Raw genomic sequence first — 11,654 nt, forward strand, 5'->3', positions numbered from 1 at the left:
AAATCTCAGGCACGGCTCTGCAAATATCCATGCACTACAAGAAATCTGGCCATTTACGACGGTTTTTTTGAACTGAAATCGTCGTAATTGAGCCATTTACGACGGAAAAAATTCGTCGCTTTTGGTCGAGTAGTAAGTTCGTTTTTTCGTCACAAGATAAAATTGCGTCGCAAGTTAGGAAGTAGGGGCCCATATACTCAATAAAATAATAAATCAACTTACGACGGAATTTATCGTCGTAAAATACCAAAATACGACGAACAATAACGTCGTAAGTTATATACTTACGACGGAAGAATGTGTCCTAAGTTAGAAATTTCCGACAGAAAAAACGTCGTATTTTAGAAGATGGGGCCTACAAGCTGGGAAAATGAAAATTCAAAAAAAAAATTAAATATGAAAATGGATACATTACGACGAAATATATGAAGAACAACCGTCTTAAGTTCATTTTACCAGAATAATTACGACGGAATGTTTGAAGAACAACCGTCGTAAGTTTATTTTTCCAGAATAACCAAAAACTAAATTTTCAGTATCCGGCCATTTTCGGCTTCCAATTTAAATTCTCAACCTGGTAAAATTTTATGCAATCGCAAACTCAAAACAAACTCTAAACCTCGCAATCAAGTCACAATACATAATTTACATTAGTTATACCGTAAATCCATACTAATTCACAATCAAAAGTAGAAAGCAAATTAAAATTCAGTTTACAAACACCCACAACCTAAATTCAGTTTACAAGCACAACTTGGTTATCTTACAAATCAGGTTTCCTGATTAACACAGTAGATATAACTAATTAAAATAAAATTACTATAGTTAATGAAGGGAGTAACGATCAACATCTTTATCTTCATCTTCATCATTATTGCTTCGGAAGTTATTGCCATTCAATGGTGCGTTGTCAATTCTAGTACCCTGCATTAAAAAATATATAATATCTGTAAAGTGTAATTAACTTGATACCAAATAACAGAAACTTTTACCAAATTGCAGCATTTGCATGACATGAGTAACTGTAAAGCCACATATACCCACATATACAAAAAAAATTGCTTAAAATAGTAAATCTTATTAGAACATAGGCTGATCAGGAGTTGTTCAATGTTGCTATTAATACAATGATAAATGGATTTAAAACAAACCTTCTTAGCTCGGCCTTTGGTAGTCTGAAATTGTTGTCATGCATTCTGCCTCTTGAAAGCATGTATCTTCTTACGTTTATCGGCTTTCTATCGACAATAAAACACTTTATCAATAAAATATTAAGCGAAAATTGTGCAGGACTCAAGTAAAGCACGACAATGAAAGTAAAGAAAAGAGGGGAACTTTAGTGTTAATAGACAAAAATATAGGCAACAGCTGCCTAGGTGAACAAGACCCCTTCAACTTGACATAGCAGTTCCAACAATGTACAATGAGTGATACATAAGCATGAAACGGAGCACTATGAATACCTCAGTTATCATTTGAGCTTGCTTAGCTAGTCCTCACTAAAAGAATAATGATTTGCTCCAAAAGCTTCACATATTTTTAGGATTTTATTCTTTGCTTTTCCTCGAAGACGAAGACCGCAAATATATTTTTCTCCAACCTATATGATATTTCACCATCAGGAAGTCAATATTATCATATACGACTCGTATGTATATAAAAAACGATGCAAGCAATAACAATTATAGGTAAAACAAACTGAATAGGTAATGAAAGGACTACATATACGTTACGCAATTTCTCTACGAAATAAACTTTTCAGTTTTCACTACATCATCTCAAGTGAATATAATCAACCAAATCCAGAGGTATCAACCTTTTCCCCAGAAACAGGATCAATGACTGGGTGCCCGACAACAGCCTGCTTCAAGTACACATTACCCCCGGTAGCACGAAATAAAATCCTTTCAAATGACATAGATTTCGCTTTAGGGACAAGACCGCTTATAAAACTCAATTTAACTTTTTGCAGAGTACGATGATGCAAGGTATGATAGAAAATGGGTTAAGACAAGGTGTAAGAGAAAGTTTTGAGCAGCATGCTACTTTGTTGGCTCAAAATGTACGCCTAGTTGATCCTATGGACATTGCTTCCGACAAGGAACAAGTTTTAGCATCAGTACAGGTGGAGCCACAGTCGAACTCTGGAAACTGGGTATCCAGTATTTTGCTAATTTTACGACAACATCTACCATTTTTATGGGGTTTTATCTGCTTTTGCACCTCTGCTTAACCATGTCTAACACAGTTCAAGGGTTTGAATTTGTTGGGTTGGACTTGCCAGATTCTGTTGGGGAAGTTATTGCATGTTTTATATTAGTTCTTCAAGGTCAACAGGTGCTGGCACTTGTATCACGTTTTATGCATGCCAGGGTTAAGAGAGGTATTTACCTAAAGTATGTATGTTCTTCAAGTCAATTTTGCAATTAATTTGAAGTAAAATGTTTACTCTCCTGCTAAGAACCAGGTGATTTAGTAAGTACAGTCTCATATATATTTAACTGTGGTATGATACTGATAATTTGAGTTTGGTACTGCCAACATGCTATACATGTCTAGATTTTGCGTTTCTAACCTAAATTAAATCAAGAGATACATATTTTTGCACTTTCTACGTTCTTATTGATTCCTACTGCTTCTCAAACAATCCAACTAGATAATATTTGTTTGTATCTAATCAGAACGTTTTTCATATTCATATGATGAGCATGACATATTTTGACCCTGCCTCTCATATTTCTCGCAAGAAGTGTGTATGTGTGTATTTTAGGTATTATATAGCCAGATAATTCCTACATCTTATACAAAACTAACATCATAAAACAACACATCAAAACTTATCGATTGAGGCCCAAACGGCCTCCTATCCTTATGCCCTTTCCACCTTTCCTCCCAATCCTCCCCTTCTTTCTTCCCCCTCAATTGCTCGAAATCAATGGAGCTGGATAATCTGCTCCAGCAGCAGCACCAATAGGAACAAACGGATGGGAAAAAGCTGGAGTCAGAATCTCTGTTTACACCAAAAAGGAATCAACCCATTAGTTAAAATCACCAAACAAACAAAACCAAGAAACAAAAAATCAATCAAGAACCAAACTGTGAGACTAATATTTACCAAAAATAGAGTGCAAAAGAGCAGTCATCTTGGAAGAATAGGGTGTTTAGTTAAAGCCCAGATGAAGAGAAAGATTGTATCAAGAAGTTGAAACCAAAACCTATAGCAAAGCCTCTTTAATTACAAAAGCTTTCAAAATCAAAACTAAAGAAAACAGATTGAAAATGGGGGTTTCGGGGTCATAATAAATAAAAATACCTGAGTAGCAAGGACAAAGAGAATACCTGAGTATCTATTCATTTTAATCGATCTAGTTGAGCAGCAACACCTTGACTTCTCCGAAGAGAATAGTCGAGATAATCACTAATAACACTAATAGGAAAATCTAAGAGACTGATTAGTTGATTTTAACAGAGGGAAGGAAGCGAAGCAGAGGTTAAAGAGAGATGAGGAAGAGGCTATCAATTAGGTTTGTGTTTTATTGAAGAGGGAAGTGAAATTGAAAGGGGGGTAAACGGGGGGAATGAATTGGATGAAGGAAGTGAACATGGATTAGAAATTTGCAATCGATCTAATTTACAGAAATTCAATAAAAAATTTATAACAATTAAATTATATAATAATTAAAATTATTTATTTCCTATATTTTTTAACTAAGTATCATTATAATAATATTTAAAATAAATATCATTATAAGTCATGTAAGATAAATTTGAAAATATTTGATACTTTCAAATGATTAATAATCAATTTGTTTTAACATCTCATACAATTATATTCTTCAATTGATGGAGTTGTATATTTACTAGATTTTTTTTGTTAATAGGATTATAAATTAATACCGTTATAATTTTGATAAACACATTGTTAGCAAGCTTGTAGCTGATTATAATTTACCGATATATTAGTGACATTGTTATAATTTATTATCTTAATGATATAACCAAAATTTCGTATCAAAATAATTTTTCCAATACTATCTTAACAATATTACTGACATTGTTATAATTAATACAATTACAATTTTGATAAATACACTATCTTAGCTGATTATAATTTTATTATAATCCTGAATTGGTGTTTCAATATTTTAATTATTTTTCAACGATATAACCAAAATTTCATATCAAAATATTTTTTTTTTCATTTTAACATTCAATATCAGTTTGACCAATACAACTAACTAGTGTTTAATTATGAATTGGTGTTTCGATTATTTAAAAAATATTTTTCAACGATCCAACCGTATGGATGTCAATAGATATATATATATATTAGTGATATAACCAAAATTTCATATCACGTCAAACATCAGTTTGAGTAGTACATCTAACTATTTTTCAATCATGAATTGGTGTTTCGATTATTTTAAAAATATTTTTCAACGATCCAACCGTATGGATGTCAAGAGATATATATATTAATGATATAACCAAAATTTCATATCAAAATAATTTTGTTTGGTTTGCCATTTTAACAGTCAACATCAATTTGGCCCGTACAACTAACTAGTGTTTAATCATGAATTGATGTTTCGATTATTTAAAAAATATTTTTCAACGATCCAACCGTATGGATGTCAATAGATATATATATATTAGTGATAGAACCAAAATTTCATATCAAAATAATTTTGTTTGGTTTGCCGTTTTAATAGTCAAACATCAGTTTGACCAGTACAGTTAACTAGTGTTTAATCCTGAATTAATGTTTCGATTATTTTAAAATTATTTTCAACGATCCAACCGTATGGATGTCAACAGATATATATATTAGTGATACAACCAAAATTTTATATCAAATTTTTTTTGTTTGGTTTGCCATTTTAAGAGTCAAACATCAGTTTGAGTAGTACATCTAACTACTGTTCAATCATGAATTGGTGTTTCGATTATTTTAAAAATATTTTTCAAAGATCCAACCGTATGGATGTCAACAGTTATATATATTAGTGATACCACCAAAATTTCATATCAAAATATTTTTACTTGGTTTGTCATTTTAACAGTCAAACATCAGTTTGACTAGTACATCTAAGTAGTGTTTAATCTTGAATTATTATTTCGATTATTTTAAAAATATTTTTCAACAATCCAACCATGTGGATGTCACCAGATATATATATTAGTGATACAACTAAAATTTCATATCAACATAATTTTATTTGTTTTGCCATTTTAACAGTCAACCCGATGTTTGACTACTACATCTAACTAGTATTCAATCATAATTGGTGTCTCCATTATTTTAAAAATATTTTTCAACGATTCAACCATATGGATGTCAATAGATATATATATTAGTGATATAACCAAAATTTCATATGAAAATAAGTTTATTTGGTTTGCCATCTTAACAGTCAAACATCATTTTGACTAGTACAACTAACTAATGTTTAATCCTGAATCAGTGTTTCGATTATTTTAAAAATATTTTTCAACGATCCAACCATATAGATGTTAATAGATATATATATTAGTGATATAACCAAAATTTCATATCAAAATAGTTTTATTTGGTTTGCAATTTTAACGGTCAAACATCATTTTGACTAGTACAGCTAACTAATGTTTAATCCTGAATTAGTGTTTCGATTATTTTAAAAATATTTTTCAACGATACAATCGTATGGATGTGCTAATTTACGAAGGAATTCGTCATAAATTATTATCTGCAAAAAAAATCAGAAAAGTCAAATTTACCGCCAAATTTTTGGGGAAAAAGTTAAATTTCCCTTTTTGATAACTTACGACGAATTTTAATTTCCGTCATAAATTAGATGTTCCAATATTTTCCGTCACAAATATTTCGTCGCAACTTTAGATGAAATTTTATTTATTTAATTTCAAGTTAAAATTTTTTAAAAAAATATTTAACTTACGACGAAATGTTTAAATCGTCGCAATTTCAAATGATTTTTATTTTCCCGCCAAAAAATTGGGGAAAAAGTTAAATTTCCCTCTTTGATAACTTACGACGAATTTTAATTTCCGTCGTAAATTAGATGTTCCAATATTTTCCGTCACAAATATTTCGTCGCAACTTTAGATGAAATTTTATTTATTTAATTTCAAGTTAAATTTTAAAAAAAAATATTTAACTTACGACGAAATGTTTAAATCGTCGCAATTTCAAATAATTTTTATTTTCCCGCCAAAAATTGGGGAAAAAGTTAAATTTCCCTCTTTGATAACTTACGACGATTTTTAATTTCCGTCGTAAATTAGATGTTCCAATATTTTCCGTCGCAAATATTTCGTCGTAAATTTAGATGAATTTTTTTATTTATTTAATTTCAAGTTAAAATTTTAATAAAAATAATTAACTTACGACGAAATGTTTAAATCGTCGCAACTTCAAATAATTTTCATTTTTTTTAATCGTGTCGTGCATAATTTTATTAATAAAATACTAAATTTACGACGGTTTTGGATTTCGTCATAAATAAATACGACGTTTTACTTTTTTCCGTCATAAGTTGGGCGCACATTTTTTTCCGTCGTAAGTTGGCCGTCGTAATTGGCCTATTTTATTATAGTGATACATCTAATGACTAATTACTTAACTACTTAACCAGTGATCTGTCTTTAGGAAAGGGAGAAACACTATATTTCAAATAGTTTCAGATTAAAACTATATTCCATGAAATTTTACATAAAACAGAAAAAAAGAACAATAATATTTCTTTAACGTGTTCATAAACCTACTTATTTAATATATAAATATCTTTTGATGAAACCAATTTATTGCAATACTAAATCAAATACATAGTCTGATATATAAATTTTGATTTTAAGGTTTGGTAGCAAATATCAATAGCTTTTTCTTTCTTAAAATTAGATTGAAAGTTTGATTACTGACACTGTATTTTTGAAGTCAGGATAATTAAATTTTAGATGATATTTTATCAAGTCAAAAATCTTATTTTGTGATGTATAATTCATATTTTATAAGTTATGCGAGCGGCTAATTAAGTTACCTGGTATTAAGAAATAAGAACAGAGTAAAGAAGTTATATCAAACAATTCATCTAACAATAAGACCAACTTCAATAGATTCTAACATGTTTTCAAAAATATTATTATAAAAATGGATTTTAGTATTTTATTATTATATTTAAACTCAAGTTATGTATTTGAAATGTAGGAGAAAGAAATAAATTTTTTATTATTAAAAGCAAGATGAGGAAGCACTAGTAGTTCTTTATAAATAAGGTATGAGAGAAATATACTGACTTTTTAAGGAATTACTAGCATACTGCTGGAGCTTAAATTTGTCCAATATTCTTTAAATTTTAATTTAGGATCACATATATTTAACCTGTTGGAGTTGCTCTAAGCAAATATAGAAATGGAGTTTGGAAATACCGGGAATTAGTAGGCATTTTAATACTCACTTAAAATATGGTTTTTTAAATAATTTTCCTTTTTTTTAAAATAAAAATATAATTTATCCGGTGGACGGAATACATACAGTATTACAGTAATAGCAAATTTCCGGCAAATCTAACAGCTGTAAATTATTATTATTCCTTAAGAAAGAATGCATTTCTGACATTAATTTCACCCAAAGCAAAGGAGACCATACTTTAAATTTTACCTAACAACACATATGACGTGTATATATATATAGTAGAGAATCTATGGAGCATGTAGTACATTCTTATTCAAGCAACATGTCTACTAATTACTGTTATATTTACAGTCTCCTTTTCTTCATTCCGTTTACTTTGGTATCAGCTGCTGAAAAGCAAACCTCAAATAGCACTAGTGATGCAGATAAACTAGCCATTTTTGTGTTCGGGGACTCCACGGTTGATCCAGGTAACAACAACTACATTCAAACTCCCTTCAGGAGCAATTTTCCGCCTTACGGAGAAAATTTCGTGAATCAGATTCCTACCGGAAGATTTAGCAATGGTCGCCTTGTCACTGATTTTGCCGGTAATTAATCTAGCTAGCCAGTACCTACTTAGCACAAAAAATTTCGCTTTATTACATATCTACTGCTATATATTGTATCAGTATTTTTTTTTTTTAATTTGGTGAACTTGTTTGCTTAGCATCTTATGCTGGTGTGAAGGAAAATTTGCCACCATATTTGGATTCTAGGCTTAGCATGGATGAGCTTATGACTGGTGTTAGCTTCGCCTCTGCTGGCTCTGGATTCGACCCTCTCACGGCCAAATTAGACGTTCGTCTCTTCTGACATATCCAAAAATTGTTCATGCATTATGCATACGAGTGTTATCTTTAGAACACGGCTTAATTCGGATTCTGAAATAAATTTGCAGGGTACAATTTCGATGCCAAAACAAATGGAGAATTTCAAAGAGTATAAAACAAAGGTTGAAGCAGTGATTGGGACAGAAAGAACTGAAGCTCTGATAGAGAAGGCTGTTTATGTAATCAGCGCAGGAACAAACGATTTTGTTGTCAATTATTATGGTGCCTCTGGTATACGAAGATATAGCTATTCAATTCCTGGCTACTCCCAATTCTTAGTCCAACAAATTCAACAGTTTATACAGGTCAGTATTTACATAACAGTATTATATATATGTGGGTTAATATTAATCAGCATGCATGTCTGCTTTGATAGTTTGCAACTTGCAACTGCAAGTAGCAACAATTCTGCAGGGTTGTACATGGATAATATTGTTATTTCTTACATGATAAATGTTACAACGTATGTTCCAACTTTTTCCATGCATACATGATCACTTAATAGTTCTCACTTTTAGGTCGAACATTATTGCATAGACCTGAATTGAATAACCTATTTGTATCAGAGTCGTGGATACTTACACATGTGGTCGACATGCATCCATGGAACTACAATTTACTACTGATAGAGACAGAGTGTCTAGATCGATGTATTACATATTTATCTTGTTTATATTTATTGTTTATAACTTAATTACGTACAACACAATATATTCGGTGCAAACTTGTAGTTGATAATTATGATGTGGTAGAAATAACGTTGGAGCTTTGTAATTATAGGATCTACAGGATGTTGGAGCTCGTAAGATAGTGATAGTAGGAGTACCTCCGTTTGGATGCTTGCCTGGCGCTATAACTCTATATTCACACCATAATATTCTTGATCATAATCGCGAGTGTATTACAGAAATGTCTTCCGTTGCACAAGATTTTAATCATATGGTTATGCAAAAAGCTAAGGAAATGCAAGGGATTCAGTCCAAGATTTATCATGTTGACATATATAAAACGCTCATGGATATTATTCGAGATCCTGAAAAATATGGTATGGATATATATTCTGTCCGTTTAGCTTATCTTATAAGTTACTTAAAAGCGTGCTATATTGCAGCATCGAAAAAACGTTTGAGAATGTAAACATAACTAAATAGTGAATATGCTTGGTGTGATGGTTGTGGTGCAGGTTTTACTGAGGTAGATAGTGGTTGTTGTGGTACTGGCTTAATAGAAGTGTCTTATTTGTGCAATGCAAAATCAAGGCTTTGCTCTAATGTTTCTGAGTTTGTGTTCTTCGACTCAGTACATCCAACTGAAAGAACATATTTTCTCTTATTCAAGGCAATCATTCCCACCATTGATCTCATCCTCCAGTCAGATTAGTTCCAGATCATACCTTTCAAACGTGGATCAGCCTTGGCCTCCGGTTAATTTTTTTTGCAGGCATAAATTAATTAATTCACAGCGCCAAGAAGCTGATGATTAGTTTGTAAACTGTCAAAATCTTGAATTTCAGTATGTTTCAGTTATAATCATGTTAAAGAAGCTGATATTATGTGAAAAATACATCAGCTGTGTGATGGAATTATTATGTTTGCTACGTACATGGAGATTTATCACAAGTAAGGCAAAGCTCTATTCATTATAGAGCTAGCATGGAATCTGGATTATATATGTACATGCTTATATCTTTATACTTGACAATATAGCTATGGGAGTCCTTGTTTCATATACCTTTTACATAGCCTGATTCACTTTTATCTCATTTTGTTGTCATTACTCATTAGTTCACACACAAACCCCAAACAGGATTAATTCAAGTAATATAACCTTTTTTTTGTGTTCGGAGATTCCATGGTTGATCCAGGAAACAATAACTACGTTCGGACTATATTAAAATGCAACTTCCCACCGTACCCACCAGAAGATTTACCAGTCCCTGACTTTTCTGGTAATCTACTTGTTTAACTTAGAGTTGGATACTGTTTACTGTTTAGGCTATGATTGTAGCCCACAGGATTGCTGTGCGTGTTTACATGTTATAAGCATGTGGGAATATTATTGCGATTGATATTTGATCAAATGAATTTTTGAAAATAGCATCTTTAGCTGGTACCAAAGACTACCTGCCAGTCTGCCACCATATTTGGACCCAAAAGCTTCTCACTAGTGTTCGTTTGGCCTCCGCTGGATCTGGAATCGACCCTCTTACCCCGACATTAAATGTTTGTAACTTTCTTAAATTCTCTTTCATTTTTCGTTGCCTTCTCTTTTCAACTACTCAAAAGTTTTTATTTTCTACTAACCTTTTTTGCACGATGCTAAAGGGCCAGGTTCGTGCGGTCTATTAATTAACTTCATCAAAATAGACCGATAACTTATGGTGGAAGGGGCTGCTCCTTCGACACCGTGCCTGGATCATTCGCCGCTGTGATGATGTGTGGTGGACTTCCTACAAAACAACACCGGAAATGGATTTTGGTTCCGCGGCGCCTCCGATGTGAGAATAAGAACTCGTTTTGGAGAAGATGAAGATAAATATGAATGTAAGGTGGCTGTGTGTGTATATGAGTGCAAGAGAGTGATTAACCCCAATATCTTACCTTCTTGGGCTATAAATAGCCCAAGGATAGGGTTTTGGGGTTGGTACCTTTAAATCGTAGCCATTGGTTCTAGGAGCGGAGGACACTTGGCTGGAGTGGATGCTTTACACGTGTCAGCGCGAGACTGACTGAGGAATGTTCTGAGAATCCTCTGACACGTGCCCTGATTATTCCCATGATTGATGGGTGATAGTTGTTCTTATCATGTGCTTAGGCAAGTGCCTCACGTGCAGGGATTTCCCAAAATTGGGCTTGTGGGACTGGACCAGTTATGACTAGTAAAGTGTGCGGGACTGGACTAAGTTAGGAGTCCGGGCCTAGTCCATGCAGGAGCTACGTGTACTATCATGTGCCCCCACTCCCTTATGCAGATTTTCTGGATGGGGGAGTAAGGTTGGCTTTGCTTGAAGAACGTGAGCTTTTGATTGCACCCAGTCCGGATTGCGTTGAGTTCAGCCAATCAGGACTAAGGTTAGTTGTGTTTAGGAGAATTTGGGCTTTGCTTGCCCGCAGTCCGGATTGCGTTGAGTTCGGCTAATCAGGACTAAGGCTGGTTGTCTTTAGAAGAATTTGAGCTTTGTTTGGCCCCCAGTCCGGATTGAGTTGAGTTCAGCCAATCAGGACTAATGTTGGTGGTCTTTTAGAAGAATTTGAATTTTTCTTGCCCCTAGTCCGGATTGCGTTGAGTTCAGCCAATCAGGACTAAGGTTGGTTGTCTTTAGAAGAATTTGAGTTTTTCTTGCCCCCCAGTCCGGATTGCATTGAGTTCAGCCA

General features: G+C 32.8%; 1 protein-coding gene and 2 long non-coding RNA genes across 3 annotated transcripts; 1 reads left to right on the plus strand and 2 right to left on the minus strand.

Annotated features, from left to right (window-relative positions):
• Positions 1–858: 858 nt before the first annotated feature.
• On the minus strand, positions 859–1,595 carry LOC141675256 (uncharacterized). The gene is made up of 3 exons (XR_012555958.1): positions 1,464–1,595; positions 1,152–1,238; positions 859–924 (listed from the first exon to the last, which is right to left on the minus strand). It is a non-coding gene; the product is annotated as an uncharacterized LOC141675256 (long non-coding RNA).
• A 1,368-nt stretch (positions 1,596–2,963) lies between these two features.
• Positions 2,964–3,461, minus strand: LOC141671545 (uncharacterized). The gene is made up of 3 exons (XR_012555167.1): positions 3,314–3,461; positions 3,116–3,215; positions 2,964–3,010 (listed from the first exon to the last, which is right to left on the minus strand). It is a non-coding gene; the product is annotated as an uncharacterized LOC141671545 (long non-coding RNA).
• Positions 3,462–7,706: 4,245 nt separating this feature from the next.
• LOC141670858 (GDSL esterase/lipase At5g45960-like) lies at positions 7,707–10,010 on the plus strand. The gene is made up of 5 exons (XM_074476895.1): positions 7,707–7,998; positions 8,118–8,248; positions 8,349–8,585; positions 9,061–9,325; positions 9,464–10,010. The coding sequence occupies exons 1-5, from the start codon at positions 7,731–7,733 to the stop codon at positions 9,658–9,660; spliced, it is 1,098 nt and encodes a 365-aa protein (XP_074332996.1). The 5' UTR covers positions 7,707–7,730; the 3' UTR covers positions 9,661–10,010.
• The last annotated feature ends 1,644 nt before the right edge of the window (positions 10,011–11,654 follow it).

Source organism: Apium graveolens, chromosome 7, assembly GCF_009905375.1.
Source record: "Apium graveolens cultivar Ventura chromosome 7, ASM990537v1, whole genome shotgun sequence".
Taxonomy (NCBI): domain Eukaryota; kingdom Viridiplantae; phylum Streptophyta; class Magnoliopsida; order Apiales; family Apiaceae; genus Apium; species Apium graveolens.

Bases quoted from the DNA above. Each gene is read 5' to 3' on its own strand.
- LOC141670858 (XM_074476895.1), top strand. From the start codon at position 7,731: ATGTCTACTAATTACTGTTATATTTACAGTCTCCTTTTCTTCATTCCG. The intron at 7,999-8,117 runs GTAATTAATCTA...TTGTTTGCTTAG, and splicing joins CCTTGTCACTGATTTTGCCG to CATCTTATGCTGGTGTGAAG. The intron at 8,586-9,060 runs GTCAGTATTTAC...TTGTAATTATAG, and splicing joins AAATTCAACAGTTTATACAG to GATCTACAGGATGTTGGAGC.